This window comes from Macrosteles quadrilineatus, unplaced genomic scaffold (assembly GCF_028750875.1).
Source record: "Macrosteles quadrilineatus isolate MER2022 unplaced genomic scaffold, UCM_ALF_1.0 Scaffold_6__1_contigs__length_79288215, whole genome shotgun sequence".
In the NCBI taxonomy this organism is placed as follows: Eukaryota; Metazoa; Arthropoda; class Insecta; order Hemiptera; family Cicadellidae; genus Macrosteles; species Macrosteles quadrilineatus.
This window is the reverse complement of record NW_026542599.1, coordinates 6224214-6242530: the sequence shown is the minus strand read 5'-3', so window position 1 is coordinate 6242530 and position 18317 is coordinate 6224214. Positions and strand designations below refer to the sequence as shown.

Sequence of the window (18317 nt, the reverse complement as noted above, 5' to 3'; positions counted from 1 at the left end):
GCTTACTTGTGGTGATATCGTCTATTGTCTCAGGTGGCGTCAGCTCCAGTGAGGACCGTATGCTGGTGGTGTTTGAGGAGCTACAAGACCTGAGGGGAGTGTGGTCAGAGCTGTCCCGTATCTGGCAGCAGATAGACGAGATCAGAGAGAAGCCGTGGCTGAGTATTCAACCTCGCAAACTGCGACAACAACTGGACACTCTAACACAGCAACTCAAGGAGTTGCCTGCAAGACTCAGACAGTACTCCAGCTACGAGTATGTCAAGAAAATGCTGCAAGGATATTCCAAAGTGAGTCCGAAGATGTGGTTAAAGTGAAATTGATTATAAAATGCATGGATACAACTTCCCATTACAAGATGGAGGCGGGTACATGGTGTTGGTCCAGACAGTCTAGACCTATGTTGATTGCCTGCAATTACTATTTATAGTCTGTTCACAAAATGTTGGTGGTTTAAGGGGAAGTGTTTTTGGGTTCCCCACCACTTTTTAAGTTTGATCAGCTGTCAGCTGTTGTTTCAAAGTTAGGGTGGAGCGGATTGAATCCCTTCCCCTCAAACCGCCTAAATTTTGTGATAGGAGTATAATACACACTACAATATCAACCAAACATTCACGGAACAGAATTTTTTATAAATGTGGAAGTCCTTGGATTCAACCCTCAGTATCTCCATAAACATTTCTTGTACCTTACAAATTAGGCAGTGTACATTTTGTTTGCATATATATTTTTGAAGATAATTCTCAGTAGGGATGGACGAGATTGTATTTTTAGTTCGAGACGAGAAGAGATTTTTTATTTCTCATAAAATTTTGAGACGAGATCGAGACGGGATTTCCCTTCTCATACACAACGGGAAATGCACGTTCAAAATTGTTACCTGATTTTGTAACATTGTTAGATGACTGTTTAAATACAAAAATAATGATAATAGGCAAGAATATTTACAATCTTTTATTAAAAAACATCAGCATAACATTTTTTTATTAATCACGCCTAACTTATTAAAAATGCCTACGATTAGGAAACATAGTGATATCAGTTAGGATAGATATCAACTTATTCTAAAATAAAATAAATCATAAAATAAAAGCAATATTAATTTTTATCAAATAGTTACTTGTTTTGACTTTTTATAGTAGCCTAATAAAACATTCCTCACACTGCTTACACTTAACAAAACTTCTCAAATGTTATTAAAGTAATATTATTAAAATAATTAAAGTAATATTTACATATTTAAAGAATTAATTAAACAAGAACGCCTCCGCAAAGGAAACGCAACTACAACACGCTGCTGTATTGCGGGTATTGCATTGACTTTCTGCAGGCGTTTAAAATTTTTTTTTATTTATTTTTTTTTTTTCTCGGCCTAAAAGAGATCTCGTCTTGTGTAACGAGATTTAAAATTTCCCGAAAATTTCCCGAAATTTCGAGACTTGACCATCCCTAATTCTCAGGAGCGATATCAAATGGAGTCCAACTAATTTCTATTGTTTGTTAGGTGAACATGATGATTGTGGAGCTCAAGTCTGATGCTCTCAAAGAGAGACACTGGAAACAGCTGATGAGGAAGTTGAGAGTCAACTGGGTCTTGTCTGACCTGACACTTGGACAGGTGAGTTGAGTGCTTCGTTACTATGCAAAGTTTACTTAATGATTAACAGATCATTGTCATGAATATTGAATGGAAGCGTTTCAGGCAGTTAATTGCACACAAAAGGTTTACAACATAATTTGATATTTCATTTTACTCATCCTTTAAAATGCTTCTCCATGAAGAATTGGTAAAGCTGATTCTACTACTGAAGAAAATCCCCTAAGTAAAAATATCTAATCAATTTTGTTGTGAACTTTTTGTGTACTGTTAAATGCCTGGAACTTTCCTAAAACCCCTATTTTAAACTTAAGTAACATAAGTTAAATTTTGTTATTGACTGATTTAGTGATTTAGTTTGTTTTATTTACATTTCATGTTACACAGTTAAGTTTTGTTGAATACAGTTTTAGTTATTTTTATCCTCACACTTATCAACATGTGATTTGTTAGGTGTGGGATGTAGATCTCCAAAGCAACGAGTCCGTAGTCAAGGAGATCATACTGACAGCACAAGGAGAAATGGCTCTGGAGGAATTTCTTCGACAGGTAATAATAATTAGTGGTAATGAAAGTTGTAGTTTACCAAATGTCATAAATTAACCTTACCTTTAAAGTTTTATTTACAAAGTCTTCAGTTATAACCAATGAAAAGTATTATTTACTCGTTTTGGTTGGTTTGGATTCATATCTGAAAAACACAAATAACAATAAAATGTTATTTTTTAAAGCAAAAATTATATCTTTTAATTAATTTACTTTCATTTTGTTGATAGTCTGAATTGTGGATTTGACATAATTAGAATTCCAGTAATTGACCATCTCTATTATTCCAAGATTCTATTTACTACGACTCAACTCCCTTTTTCTGTGTTCTTCTACAATAGCTTTTTATGCATTGAGCCTATTAAGCAAGTATTTGACGATTTACCATTTACCAGGTGCGTGAGTCGTGGCAGAGTTATGAGTTGGATCTCATCAACTACCAGAACAAATGTCGTCTGATCAGAGGCTGGGATGATCTGTTCAACAAAGTCAAGGAACACATCAACTCAGTGGCAGCCATGAAACTCTCACCTTACTACAAGGTAAGCCATCGGTAATGATGTTAGTTTTAAATTTACTTAGTAAAGTACTTCGTGAAATTTACTGTTAGCTTTGAAACTGTTATAACTACATTGGTTTTAAATGCTTTCTGTTAATGACAACGATTCCCTTCACCTTGTTTTAAATTCCATCTATTTCTATTGCTTCTTGGTATTTGTGTTTTTATCTCAGTCTCTTATTGCTTATTTCTCCCACATTCTTCTCAAATAGCAGCATGAGAAGGATATGTTAGTAGGAGAGAGGACTCAGTATTGAAAAGAGTATGTCAATGTGTCGCAGGTATTTGAAGAGGAAGCCCTGACCTGGGAAGAGAAGCTGAACCGGATCAACGCTCTGTTTGACGTGTGGATAGACGTGCAGCGTCGCTGGGTCTACTTGGAGGGAATCTTCTCTGGAAGTGCTGACATCAAGACTCTGTTGCCTGTGGAGACATCTCGTTTCCATAACATCAGGTAATTGATGTTTGTTGTTGGTTGTTGTTGAGGTTGATTGTGTTTGTTGGTGTTGATGTGTTGTTGTTTGTTGTTGTTAGGTTTGATGTTGTTGTTGTCGTTGTATGACTCATGTACACATTATGAATAAACCTGAATGGGAAAGAGTCCAAACTGGCACAGGAAACACAAAACAAAACTTTACAACTATATACACAAAACATTAGAATATTTCACTGTCACTGACAGCATTTTCAACTAAGGAAGAGGAGACATCTAGAAAACCATCTCTTCCTCTTCCTTAGTTGAAAATGCTGTCAGTGACAGTGAAATATTCTAATGTTTTGTGTATATAGTTGTAAAGTTTTGTTTTGTGTTTCCTGTGCCAGTTTGGACTCTTTCCCATTCAGGTAAGCCTGCTATCCTCTCAAAAAATCCTAAAAAATCTAGGCCCTTGTGCTCTATGCTACACCCTTAACATTATGAATAAAGATTGATTTGATTTGATTTGTCTTCAAAGAGCACAAGGGCCTAGGATTTTAGGACTTTTGTGAGAGTAGCAGGCTTACTTAAATAGGGAAAAGCCTAAACTGGCACAAGAAACACAAAACTGTATAGGTACTAAACATAAAACATTAGAATATTTCATTGTCACCAACACTCTCACTTCAACTCTTACCTTCCTTAAGGGTGATGAACATGGTGGAGTAGCGAGGCTAGAGTGAAGTGGAGAGTTTTCTTACCCTCGATGTTAGCGGCGCCTCACATGAACATAGTGGAGCAGATTTTAAAGCCAGTTTGACCACTGAGCCTCAACCCTTGACCAAACACTGGAGGTAAAGAATTTGGAGTAGAATATTGCAGAAAAAAGAATATATGTTGCCCCGCGCTACGCACCCCGCTCCACTATGTTTTTGCATACCTACGTACAATGTACATGCATGATTTAAAACCCCCTTAGCTACAATCTCCGCTATGCTCTAGCCTCGCCCCTAATTTTCACCCTTAAAAATACTGTCAGTGAATGTGAAATATTGAAAAGTTTTGTGTTTCTTGTCACAGTTTGGACTATTTCCCATTCAAGCATGCTATCTTCAAAAAATCCTAGTTTTATAGATGTTGTAGTGGTTTGTGTAAATAAGAAATGATACCAAGTGGCTAAATCTAAATTTCTTGTTAAGAGATCAAGTTCAACTAGCTTACCTAAGAAAATTAGAGTCATGCGGCTATTTCTAAAATCAATACTATCCCCATTCCTCAGCTCTGACTTCCTGGGTCTGATGAAGAAGGTGAGCAAGTCTCCCATGGTGATGGATGTGTTGAACATCCAAGGAGTTCAGCGCTCACTTGAGCGTCTCGCTGACCTGCTGGGTAAGATACAGAAGGCACTCGGGGAGTACTTGGAGCGTGAACGCACGTCCTTCCCTCGGTTCTACTTTGTTGGTGACGAGGTTTGTATTGTTTATGGTTCTTTAGCTTACTTTAGTATTTGGAGAAAATAATAACATTATAAATACACTATTTTTTTAATTTTAGCACAGTGAAACTAAGTTAACCTATGAAAAATAATAACTTCCATCTTTAAAGATTTTTAAAGACTTTTACACTGTATGTTCTATGTGTATACTATATTTAAAAAAATTCTTAAAATTATCAATTTGACCCTCAATTTTAAAATATAGCCTACACAGAATTGAATACGTACCGGTAACTCCAAAATCTGGAATTTAATCATCCTTTGGATAAAAATCATTTAACTTATTACATTTGGCTCTTGCTAATAAACATGCTGTTTCAGGACCTGCTGGAGATCATTGGAAACAGCAAGAACATTGCTCGACTACAGAAACACTTCAAGAAGATGTTCGCTGGTGTGGCGGCCATCTTGCTAAACGAGGAAAACAATGTCATCACTGGCATAGCATCCAGAGAGGGAGAAGAAGTAAGTTGAAATCATTGTAAATTGAGTATTAGAATAATCTGAGCTCAATTTTTTTTTTATTTAGCGGAGATTTTTGCCCCCTTGGAAGTAAAAAAATATATCGTGACTCATCTTAAGAATAATACGCAGTTATATTTAAAACATTCCTTACGTCTTTTCTATTAAAAAACTTAACGAAATCATAAAAAAAGCTATTAAGAAACCTCGAAGTGCATTCCGTAACTAACCACAAATGTTGTCTGTAGGTGAAGTTCCTCAGCCCAGTGTCTACTGTGGAACACTCCAAGATCAATGAGTGGTTGACCATGGTAGAGAGAGAGATGAGAGTGACGCTGGCCGCTTGTCTGGCTCAGGCAGTCAAAGACATTAAACAGTTCAAGGACGGACCCATCGACTCTGCCTCCTACATCCAGTGGTGTGACAAGTACCAGGTAAGACTATGTTGAGGTTGTGTTCATTAGAGCTGACCATGGTAGAGAGAGAGATGAGAGTGACGCTGGCCGCTTGTCTGGCTCAGGCAGTCAAAGACATCAAACAGTTCAAGGACGGACCCATCGACTCTGCCTCCTACATCCAGTGGTGTGACAAGTACCAGGTAAGACTATGTTGAGGTTGTGTTCATTAGAGCTGACCATGGTAGAGAGAGAGATGAGAGTGACGCTGGCCGCTTGTCTGGCTCAGGCAGTCAGAGACATCAAACAGTTCAAGGACGGACCCATCGACTCTGCCTCCTACATCCAGTGGTGTGACAAGTACCAGGTAAGACTATGTTGAGGTTGTGTTCATTAGAGCTGACCATGGTAGAGAGAGAGATGAGAGTGACGCTGGCCGCTTGTCTGGCTCAGGCAGTCAAAGACATCAAACAGTTCAAGGACGGACCCATCGACTCTGCCTCCTACATTCAGTGGTGTGACAAGTACCAGGTAAGACTATGTTGAGGTTGTGTTCATTAGAGCTGACCATGGTAGAGAGAGAGATGAGAGTGACGCTGGCCGCTTGTCTGGCTCAGGCAGTCAAAGACATTAAACAGTTCAAGGACGGACCCATCGACTCTGCCTCCTACATTCAGTGGTGTGACAAGTACCAGGTAAGACTATGTTGAGGTTGTGTTCATTAGAGCTGACCATGGTAGAGAGAGAGATGAGAGTGACGCTGGCCGCTTGTCTGGCTCAGGCAGTCAAAGACATTAAACAGTTCAAGGACGGACCCATCGACTCTGCCTCCTACATCCAGTGGTGTGACAAGTACCAGGTAAGACTATGTTGAGGTTGTGTTCATTAGACCTGACCATGATAGAGAGAGAGATGAGAGTGACGCTGGCCGCTTGTCTGGCTCATGCAGTCAAAGACATTAAACAGTTCAAGGACGGACCCATCGACTCTGCCTCCTACATCCAGTGGTGTGACAAGTACCAGGTAAGACTATGTTGAGGTTGTGTTCATTAGAGCTGACCATGGTAGAGAGAGAGATGAGAGTGACGCTGGCCGCTTGTCTGGCTCAGGCAGTCAAAGACATTAAACAGTTCAAGGACGGACCCATCGACTCTGCCTCCTACATCCAGTGGTGTGACAAGTACCAGGTAAGACTATGTTGAGGTTGTGTTCATTAGAGCTGACCATGGTAGAGAGAGAGATGAGAGTGACGCTAGCCGCTTGTCTGGCTCAGGCAGTCAAAGACATTAAACAGTTCAAGGACGGACCCATCGACTCTGCCTCCTACATCCAGTGGTGTGACAAGTACCAGGTAAGACTATGTTGAGGTTGTGTTCATTAGAGCTGACCATGGTAGAGAGAGAGATGAGAGTGACGCTGGCCGCTTGTCTGGCTCAGGCAGTCAAAGACATCAAACAGTTCAAGGACGGACCCATCGACTCTGCCTCCTACATCCAGTGGTGTGACAAGTACCAGGTAAGACTATGTTGAGGTTGTGTTCATTAGACCTGACCATGATAGAGAGAGAGATGAGAGTGACGCTGGCCGCTTGTCTGGCTCATTCAGTCAAAGACATTAAACAGTTCAAGGACGGACCCATCGACTCTGCCTCCTACATCCAGTGGTGTGACAAGTACCAGGTAAGACTATGTTGAGGTTGTGTTCATTAGAGCTGACCATGGTAGAGAGAGAGATGAGAGTGACGCTGGCCGCTTGTCTGGCTCAGGCAGTCAAAGACATTAAACAGTTCAAGGACGGACCCATCGACTCTGCCTCCTACATCCAGTGGTGTGACAAGTACCAGGTATGACTATGTTGAGGTTGTGTTCATTAGAGCTGACCATGGTAGAGAGAGAGATGAGAGTGACGCTAGCCGCTTGTCTGGCTCAGGCAGTCAGAGACATCAAACAGTTCAAGGACGGACCCATCGACTCTGCCTCCTACATCCAGTGGTGTGACAAGTACCAGGTAAGACTATGTTGAGGTTGTGTTCATTAGAGCTGACCATGGTAGAGAGAGAGATGAGAGTGACGCTGGCCGCTTGTCTGGCTCAGGCAGTCAAAGACATCAAACAGTTCAAGGACGGACCCATCGACTCTGCCTCCTACATTCAGTGGTGTGACAAGTACCAGGTAAGACTATGTTGAGGTTGTGTTCATTAGAGCTGACCATGGTAGAGAGAGAGATGAGAGTGACTCTGGCCGCTTGTCTGGCTCAGGCAGTCAGAGACATCAAACAGTTCAAGGACGGACCCATCGACTCTGCCTCCTACATCCAGTGGTGTGACAAGTACCAGGTAAGACTATGTTGAGGTTGTGTTCATTAGACCTGACCATGGTAGAGAGAGAGATGAGAGTGACGCTGGCCGCTTGTCTGGCTCAGGCAGTCAAAGACATCAAACAGTTCAAGGACGGACCCATCGACTCTGCCTCCTACATTCAGTGGTGTGACAAGTACCAGGTAAGACTATGTTGAGGTTGTGTTCATTAGAGCTGACCATGGTAGAGAGAGAGATGAGAGTGACGCTGGCCGCTTGTCTGGCTCAGGCAGTCAAAGACATTAAACAGTTCAAGGACGGACCCATCGACTCTGCCTCCTACATTCAGTGGTGTGACAAGTACCAGGTAAGACTATGTTGAGGTTGTGTTCATTAGAGCTGACCATGGTAGAGAGAGAGATGAGAGTGACGCTGGCCGCTTGTCTGGCTCAGGCAGTCAAAGACATCAAACAGTTCAAGGACGGACCCATCGACTCTGCCTCCTACATCCAGTGGTGTGACAAGTACCAGGTAAGACTATGTTGAGGTTGTGTTCATTAGAGCTGACCATGGTAGAGAGAGAGATGAGAGTGACGCTGGCCGCTTGTCTGGCTCAGGCAGTCAAAGACATCAAACAGTTCAAGGACGGACCCATCGACTCTGCCTCCTACATTCAGTGGTGTGACAAGTACCAGGTAAGACTATGTTGAGGTTGTGTTCATTAGAGCTGACCATGGTAGAGAGAGAGATGAGAGTGACGCTGGCCGCTTGTCTGGCTCAGGCAGTCAAAGACATCAAACAGTTCAAGGACGGACCCATCGACTCTGCCTCCTACATTCAGTGGTGTGACAAGTACCAGGTAAGACTATGTTGAGGTTGTGTTCATTAGAGCTGACCATGGTAGAGAGAGAGATGAGAGTGACGCTGGCCGCTTGTCTGGCTCAGGCAGTCAAAGACATCAAACAGTTCAAGGACGGACCCATCGACTCTGCCTCCTACATTCAGTGGTGTGACAAGTACCAGGTAAGACTATGTTGAGGTTGTGTTCATTAGAGCTGACCATGGTAGAGAGAGAGATGAGAGTGACGCTGGCCGCTTGTCTGGCTCAGGCAGTCAAAGACATTAAACAGTTCAAGGACGGACCCATCGACTCTGCCTCCTACATCCAGTGGTGTGACAAGTACCAGGTAAGACTATGTTGAGGTTGTGTTCATTAGAGCTGACCATGGTAGAGAGAGAGATGAGAGTGACGCTGGCCGCTTGTCTGGCTCAGGCAGTCAAAGACATTAAACAGTTCAAGGACGGACCCATCGACTCTGCCTCCTACATCCAGTGGTGTGACAAGTACCAGGTAAGACTATGTTGAGGTTGTGTTCATTAGAGCTGACCATGGTAGAGAGAGAGATGAGAGTGACGCTGGCCGCTTGTCTGGCTCAGGCAGTCAAAGACATCAAACAGTTCAAGGACGGACCCATCGACTCTGCCTCCTACATTCAGTGGTGTGACAAGTACCAGGTAAGACTATGTTGAGGTTGTGTTCATTAGAGCTGACCATGGTAGAGAGAGAGATGAGAGTGACTCTGGCCGCTTGTCTGGCTCAGGCAGTCAAAGACATTAAACAGTTCAAGGACGGACCCATCGACTCTGCCTCCTACATCCAGTGGTGTGACAAGTACCAGGTAAGACTATGTTGAGGTTGTGTTCATTAGACCTGACCATGGTAGAGAGAGAGATGAGAGTGACGCTGGCCGCTTGTCTGGCTCAGGCAGTCAGAGACATCAAACAGTTCAAGGACGGATCCTACATCCAGTGGTGTGACAAGTACCAGGTAAGACTATGTTGAGGTTGTGTTCATTAGAGCTGACCATGGTAGAGAGAGAGATGAGAGTGACGCTGGCCGCTTGTCTGGCTCAGGCAGTCAAAGACATCAAACAGTTCAAGGACGGACCCATCGACTCTGCCTCCTACATTCAGTGGTGTGACAAGTACCAGGTAAGACTATGTTGAGGTTGTGTTCATTAGAGCTGACCATGGTAGAGAGAGAGATGAGAGTGACGCTGGCCGCTTGTCTGGCTCAGGCAGTCAAAGACATCAAACAGTTCAAGGACGGACCCATCGACTCTGCCTCCTACATTCAGTGGTGTGACAAGTACCAGGTAAGACTATGTTGAGGTTGTGTTCATTAGACCTGACCATGGTAGAGAGAGAGATGAGAGTGACTCTGGCCGCTTGTCTGGCTCAGGCAGTCAAAGACATTAAACAGTTCAAGGACGGACCCATCGACTCTGCCTCCTACATCCAGTGGTGTGACAAGTACCAGGTAAGACTATGTTGAGGTTGTGTTCATTAGAGCTGACCATGGTAGAGAGAGAGATGAGAGTGACGCTGGCCGCTTGTCTGGCTCAGGCAGTCAAAGACATCAAACAGTTCAAGGACGGACCCATCGACTCTGCCTCCTACATCCAGTGGTGTGACAAGTACCAGGTAAGACTATGTAGAGGTTGTGTTCATTAGGCCTGACCACAGCTTAGCCCAAACCGACCCCTTGGGCCAACTGTTGTTCCGGCGTGACCTGAAAATATCGGGTACCTTGTCAAAGGTACATTTATTTGGCAACCGGTAATCATGAAAAATCAGGATTACGGCCTAAAAAGGTGGGTGGGGTGGGTTTTTCAAGGGGTTCTTTGGACTCCCCGAATAAAATTAATTAAACATTTAAAAATGAAATATATGTCCATAATCAAATTTCTCAACTGTGTGTGTGTTTCAGGCGCAGATCGTGGTGCTGGCAGCGCAGATCCTGTGGTCTGAAGACGTAGAGGCGGCTCTTCACCAGATGAGTTCAGATGCAGGGATGGGACCTCTAGAACGAGTCTTGTCGCAAGTGGAGGCTACACTTACTGTACTGGCTGACTCTGTACTGCAAGAACAACCACCTCTGCGACGGCGCAAGCTTGAACACTTGGTCAGTGCTTTTATTTCAAATTTGTTAAAATGTTTTCCTTAATCACAATCAAAATGTTATTGTTGTCCATTGAATTTATATCTAAATCCTGTTTTATTATATATTGAACAGATGGTATTTTTTTGCCTCTAGGGCTATTTTTTGCCTCTAGGACTTTTTTTATTGTCACCATGTGAAATATTTGCTAAAAATAACTAAGGACATACATCTGTTGTCCATAGATCAATGAGTTTGTGCATAAGCGCACAGTGACTCGTCGACTGATTGCTCACGGAGTGAACAGTCCGAAGTCCTTCGAGTGGTTGTGTGAGATGCGCTTCTACTTTGACCCTCGACAGAACGAGGCTTTGCAACAGCTGACCATCCACATGGCCAACGCAAAGTTCTTCTACGGCTTTGAGTACCTCGGAGTACAGGTAAACTGTAGTAGTAGTAAGTAGTTTATTGTGTATTGTATCGTGACAACATCTATTGTGACCCACTACTCATAGAGTCTTCTCTTACCTTTGACTGTATAGAACTAGACACCCTGTATACAAGTTTTTCATGGATAGGCTTCCACGATCACCTGCTGTAGTTTCGGTTTTCAAGTAGAAAACCGAACCAATAGGATGAAACATATCAGTCTCGATGTAGAGTGACTTAAGTTCCACACACAGATCCATGTACAAGGAATTGTAGTTGTCCTAGTTTCTATTATAATGTCTGTTTGTCTGCAGGACCGACTTGTACAGACTCCTCTCACTGACAGATGTTACCTGACGATGACTCAGGCATTGGAGAGTAGACTGGGAGGATCCCCGTTTGGTAAGTAAAAACCTCATTTTAGCATGTAGGGAATATACTATTACTATAGGTCTAACGGTAAGACCAAGTCCTGGGATCAGATGACTTTTTCTTTTTGTTGTCCCCAAAGGCCAAAAACACATATACAGGGTGTTTCGTAGTCAGTGTCAAAGATTTTAAGGCTTTATTATGCTGGCTAATTGCAATACAAATAAACAATTCGGAGAGTTATATACCAGAAATAGCCATTTAAAGATGTTTCTAAATATTTTGACATTGCCTATAAAAATTAATTTTTTTTAAAAATTCTAGCTAACATAACAAGGGCTTTTTTAGAATCTGTGTTGAATATTCTACCAGAAAAAGTATAGTTTGTTACAGTAGAATACATGTAAAACCTTGTAAATTCAACTTGGATAAAAAGTTTTGAAAAATCAATAAAAAGGGTGCCACAATTTGCTTAAACTTTTTTTTATGCATCCATTTAATAAATGTGGAAGGAGGAGTGAGATCGAACTCTCCGAAATGCGTATTGGAATCGCAAATTGCCAGCATAATCATGCCGTAAAATCTTTGACACTGTCTAATGACTACCAAACACCCGGTATAGGGCCTACGTGTGTCTGTTAGCATGATAACTAAAATCATTTTTTTCATTATAATGCATTTTAACCTCCTGATTGCATTTATATACTACAAATTGGTGTAAATGACCTGTATCTTGCGATCTTGTGTGTTGCGGTTTGGGAACTAGTTTTGACTAACACATCAGTCATCGTCAGGCCAGTGCTAAGATTTCTTGCTTTATTTGAAAGTCGTCAATCTATAATAAATGAAGACACACGTTCACGGATATAAAACATTTAGGTAACAAAAAATGCTAATACTGTACAGGTGATGTCTTGGCTGCAGCTGGTCTTTGTAGATGTGATGTCTACTGCAGTATGGTATAATTGGTTGTGGTTTACAGGTCCTGCAGGTACTGGCAAGACAGAGTCTGTGAAGGCTCTGGGACACCAGCTTGGTCGGTTTGTTCTTGTCTTCAACTGTGACGAGACCTTTGACTTCCAAGCCATGGGACGCATCTTTGTCGGCCTTTGTCAGGTGTGTACTTGTCTTTTTCCAGTCTTAGATAGTTTCGTCTTTATTTGGAGGATATAATTTCTTTTTGAACCTTGTGAATAAAAAAAAAAACTCTAGTGTACTATAAGTTCAAGCAAGCATTTTTGATGTGCTTTAGTCTGACTGATTAGCTTTGATTTTACCACTTAACATGCATTGGTTTACGACCACAGGTGGGTGCTTGGGGTTGTTTTGACGAGTTCAACCGTCTTGAGGAGAGGATGTTGTCGGCTGTGTCCCAGCAGATACAGACGATACAGGAGGCGCTGAAAACTCAAATGGATGCCAAGAAGGAAGGCAGTAAGTGAATCACATTGAATTTAAATTTAACAACAGCTGAGGAGAAATTGAATCTCAATTTCTAGAAGTTGCATCCTAGGTTTGTGGTTTGCATTCACTGTCCAATAGATGAATTTAAAAGATTAGAAGAACAATAAAACCCACCCTCTTAAGAATTGTCATAAAGTTCTTTAAAAATAAAAATCACAGCCTTTCAAACTTATAAATACTTCTGTACAATATATGAATTTCTAAATAAATCATTCTTAGATTTTTACTAAACAATCAATAGAATTGCTGATTTGCTGTGATTTTGTATTAGGATTTTTATAAACTCTTATTTATTATTGGTTAAAAATGCCTATTTCAAAATATTTTGTTTAGTGGGAGCAATAATTTAAAACTCTGAGTCACATAGCAGCATAAAGTTGTCAGTTTTCCTTAGCTCAAAGTGGGAATAATTACAAATTTGAATTTGGTTTGATAAGGTATTAACTTAAAAACATAATATCATTGCATAATTTGTCAGATCAGTTGACATCTTCATTGATCAATAACAAATTTGTGTAAATGGTATCTATATTTTAGATGCACATAGTTGAAACCTAAAAACGCTTTCTGTGATTGTCATAAGTAACAGTCTGTTAAATCTATAACTTTTATAGCCAACTCAAATATAACTGACGGTTGATTAATACCAGCTGGCCTGTTTAAATACATTACCTTGACCTACCAGTTCTATTTACTTTGACTTTAGAAGTAAATTCCATGCTGTAACTTAACCTAACGTTTTAAACTACAAAATTACTCTCCTAACTTGGTAAATGATGGCAATCTCTTCTTGACAGTGTCAGAATTTGGAAATTCTCATTACTGAATCACACTAAAGGTCAAAGTAGCAGTGTATTTCAATTTAAGATTTTCGTGTTGAGTTTCATGCTGAAGTGACAGTTGGGTGTCAGCTTTTCTCTGTTTGATAGACATGAACTTAGAGAAAGTTTCAATCAATAAAACTCAACTTGGAACGCTTTGAGTTGGGCAGTTTTAAATGTTTCCGTAAAGCTTTGTTATAACCCATTGTATTTAGCTTTGTGTTAGTTTTTGGTTGTAATTGAATAATGGGATATCCGGAGGTAACTTTGTAGTTTTAGCTAAATACAAAATTTGTCAATTTTTTATTTAAGAGCGGTAAAGTTTTAAGAGCCATTTCACATTACTTTTGTAATTTGATTGAATAGGGAATAAAGACTTAACTCCTTAAATTTGGTCGCTCTGCAAATTCTTAGATGTGTATTTATTAATTTACAGCTTAGATTGATAGTCTGATAGTAGAATTTTTCAGAACTGTCCTGTAATAACTTTTAAAATACAAATTTTAATCTTCCTTAGAAAGACGAACAATATTTTAGTGGATAATTTTTTTAAACTGTACGTAAATGACTCACATCTGGTTAAACTATTTTGGATGTTTTCTTTTAAGTATTTGTATTTCTATGAAAAACTTTTTCAAATTTTAAAATTAAACCCAGCTTTCTTTCAACTGTGGGCTTTGGCTTTGAACAAATGATCTTGTCTCCACCAAAGGTTTACTCAAACATCACCTAGTATTTTCATTGGTTTGGTCACACTTGACTGAATTAGAGTTAATAACATACAAAGAGCACACTAAATAAATGTGATTATAAAGTTTTAAAAGTGTTGTCATAGAACTTATTTAGTAAAATAGAATATTTCTATTGGACCTTCGCTAGCACAGCTTCCCTTCAGTCAGTTCCCTCAAGTTGGTGATTCGTTCACGTTGGTTTCTGTTAAGATGGTTAATGGTCAGTGTGTCAAATTTTAAATTAAAAAACGAGATATGCACATGTCAGTTCAGTTAGCTTAGGCCTATAAGTTAAAGTTGGATTATGCGCTCATCAGCTAATCACAGGTAGTAGCTTTTTGATGGGTCCATGCTTTATCCATGTCTCTCTGTTGCAGCCATCAGTGTTGAGCTGGTAGGCAAGCAGGTGAGAGTGTCTACAGACATGGCCATCTTCATCACTATGAACCCCGGCTATGCTGGACGCTCCAACTTGCCTGACAACCTCAAGAAGCTGTTCCGCTCTCTGGCCATGACCAAACCCGACAGACAACTGATCGCCGAGGTGATGCTGTTCAGCCAAGGCTTCCGGACTGCGGAGAAACTCGCATGCAAGATTGTGCCGTTCTTCAAGTGAGTCGAATAAGTTCTTAGAGTTTCTATGCCAGTGGCAGTTTGAATGAAAGAATTTTCAACGCTTTTATGAATAAGTGGTCCAAACCCTAGTTTTTGTGGAATTTCCGGGGTTGAATCCGTTGCTGTTAAAAGTCCAAGAAGCTGGCCACACACACACACACACACGGCATTAATTTTCCCTTATATGGAAGACATCAAATACAATGTACAGTACAACCTCATTAACCCAACCCTCAATTACAAGTACCATCCCCTTGAAAACAGCATAACACGTAGTGTTAAATTAACCTCAATAATACTATGAAAATCTCTATAAAAACCACCTCAATACAACACACTTATTTTCCAAATACAGTGCATCTCCATCTCAGAACCTCTATAACTAACCATTTTGAGAAGTCAACCTTTTTTGTGGGGTGGGGGAGGAGTGGGGGTAATCCCACCATAGCTACTTTGACCTGTTTGTCTTTTGTAGCACCGAATTCTACTTTAATAGTACAAATCTGTACGTAGTTTGAACAGTTGCCTAGATAATTCCTCAAAATGGATGTTTTAAACATAATTTTTAATCAATTCAGGCTTAAGTACTACAATAAGTCTAGATTTGAAACCCCCATTCCTCGCCCCTCACTATTTATTGTAAATTTTATTTACTAACCTATTTTAAACTTAGTGACACAATAGGTTAAGGGTACTGTATTATAAATTATAATAAAAAAAATAAACGTGGTAGTATTTAAGCGTTGTTCTGGAATACACTCTTTATAGTTTTTTATTTATTATTATCAACAGTTCCACAATTTTACTATAGGAAAGTTAATAAACAATGCAAGATAGCAAGATTTACAAATAAATAATGGTCAATAATGTAAGCCAGAAATAAAATAACAGTAATTAATTATGCTCAGTGTTTTCATTAACCTTGCTAGCACAACTGCTTGCCGAAATAATCTTAACATGACCCTCAACAAGAAGTGGACCTCAATAACAAGCTGTTTCTTCAATCTGTTTGAAACAATTCTTATCAATGTTCTAATCCATCAGCATCTTCCTACAGACTATTAAATGTACAGTTCATTTTATAGGCAAATTATACTATCGTAAAAATTTTTTCAGGTTGTGTGATGAACAGCTTTCAAACCAGTCGCACTACGACTTTGGCCTGCGAGCGCTCAAGTCAGTGTTGGTGAGCGCTGGCAACGTCAAGCGAGATCGCATACAGAGAATCAAAGAGCTGAAGAAGAACAGCGGAGAATCAGTCATCGACGAAGCAGCGATCGCAGAAAACCTTCCTGAGCAAGAGGTGGGTTGTTTGGTTATTTCAGTATCTTATATCTTATGTTTATTCATTTGAAATCAGTAGCCATAAGTAGTCAGAGGTCATTCAGGGTGTATACTGTACAATTAATTGTTTGCTATGGAATGTTTTCACATTTTCAAAGTCTGGTTTAGTCATGCGACTTGTGCCACATTTTCAAATACATTAGGGTCTAAATTGTAAGAGTATGAAAGAGTAGGTTAACATTTTGTAAACAATGAAATATCTAAATTGTTCAGTGAAATTCTCTTCGTATCAATTGAATGTTTCAATCTCACCAATAATTATATTTCAAACTATTATATCTTTTTGAAAGGGGTTTTCTACAAAGCTCTTGAAAAAATACAGGCTTATTATTTGTTTTGTTTATTGACAATCAATATAATGAAGCTCTGTTTTTATGTTTCCTATTAACTGTGTATACCAATGAGATAAGATTTAAAAACAATTTATTTTCATCATATATTTCTAGCAAATAATTTACTTCAGACCTATCTTGTTTTTTCCTGAAAATAAATTAAATTGAATATTTTTAACAGGGTATTGAATACTGGAGTATGTCTGTAAGTGATTTAAAAGAATATAGTTGGTGAAGGGGTTTTTTGATTTTTGAGAAAGGTGTAAAAAATTCTTTTGTAAATACTCCAACTGTTTTGTGTGAAGATATAAATATTAAATAATATTTCTTAAAGTTAAGGATTTATTTTGATGTTTGCCAATATTGCTTGTTAGTTTGGTTAGTTTATTTTTGCAATTGTTAATTCAAATCAAATAGTTTTTATTTTGTACGTACTTCAGATACATCCAACGGTGTTGGAACTATAAGACTTGACCTATAAAAAACAAGGCTATAAAATAAAACCTGCAAAAGATATTCTTCTTGACTATATAAAGCCAGTGATAACAAATAGTGCTTCATGCTTTTTCTAAATTTGAAAAAGAAATTTCAATTTTAGCGAATTTCCCTATAGGGAAGTAGCTATTACCGTAGGTGGCACGGTAAGACCTAGACCCGAGACCGATTTACTTTTTCATTTTGATGTCCCCAGAGGCCAAAAACACCATTCGTTCAAATTTTTATATATGTATATATATATATATAGACATATATATATATATATATATATATATACGTCCGTGAACGCGATAACTTGAGTAATTTTTGTCCGATTTTGATGAAATTTGGTTTAAAGGTGTAAAGCGGGATAAACTTGAATGAGTTCGGGAACCAGCAAGATCGGACCATGGGAACGGGGCTTTACGGGGGGTTTATTGGGGTAAAAATTGGTTTTTCTCACTTTTGACCCTCAAAACACAAAATTTCCCGATTTCTCTTTAGACCTTTTTAAAGAGCTTAAAAAAACAAATAATTTAGTATACAAAAGTATTTTTGTTCGATTATTAGTAACGGAGAAAATTAAAAAAATTGTAAATTTAAAATTCCCATGTTATTCTTATGGAGAATATTGTCAAATTTTGTAGTTTGCTTGTTTATGGATATATTTTGATCAAACTTAACAAATTTATTTATTTTGTACTAAGCTATCAATATTTTACTCAAAAACACACTTTATTAGTTTCCTTGTAGCAGCAAACCTAGGTACTCGTTAAACCTAATGTTATTAAAATATATTTAACTGGAAATCAATTCAGACAAATGGAAATTCGCTTAGTCGGCAGGTTTGCTGCGGCGGGGGTATTTTTTACTTATGCAGTTTATTTTTGAATTAAGCTCCAACATAAGTAGTGTTTTTTTCATAATGGTCTAATATGTGGACAGGAGTTGTTATTATACCTGATTTATTGTATTGGGATTGTGGCATTATCCTATTAGCCTAACGTGCATCTGTAAAATTTTGCCTGT

General features: G+C 39.3%; 1 protein-coding gene across 3 annotated transcripts in view; it reads left to right on the top strand.

Annotated features, from left to right (window-relative positions):
* Positions 1 to 18317, top strand: part of LOC128996500 (dynein heavy chain, cytoplasmic-like) — a 110787-nt gene that overhangs the window by 38117 nt on the left and 54353 nt on the right. For all 3 annotated transcript variants that reach the window (XM_054421876.1, XM_054421875.1, XM_054421874.1), the window contains 15 exons: positions 34 to 290; positions 1505 to 1618; positions 2051 to 2146; positions 2539 to 2685; positions 2984 to 3156; positions 4397 to 4586; positions 4934 to 5077; positions 5323 to 5508; positions 10536 to 10730; positions 10952 to 11146; positions 11450 to 11537; positions 12487 to 12620; positions 12812 to 12938; positions 14898 to 15132; positions 16252 to 16438. In XM_054421876.1, coding sequence (XP_054277851.1) covers positions 34 to 290; positions 1505 to 1618; positions 2051 to 2146; positions 2539 to 2685; positions 2984 to 3156; positions 4397 to 4586; positions 4934 to 5077; positions 5323 to 5508; positions 10536 to 10730; positions 10952 to 11146; positions 11450 to 11537; positions 12487 to 12620; positions 12812 to 12938; positions 14898 to 15132; positions 16252 to 16438 — 2468 coding nt within the window. The remainder of the gene's footprint in view (positions 1 to 33; positions 291 to 1504; positions 1619 to 2050; positions 2147 to 2538; positions 2686 to 2983; positions 3157 to 4396; positions 4587 to 4933; positions 5078 to 5322; positions 5509 to 10535; positions 10731 to 10951; positions 11147 to 11449; positions 11538 to 12486; positions 12621 to 12811; positions 12939 to 14897; positions 15133 to 16251; positions 16439 to 18317) is intronic.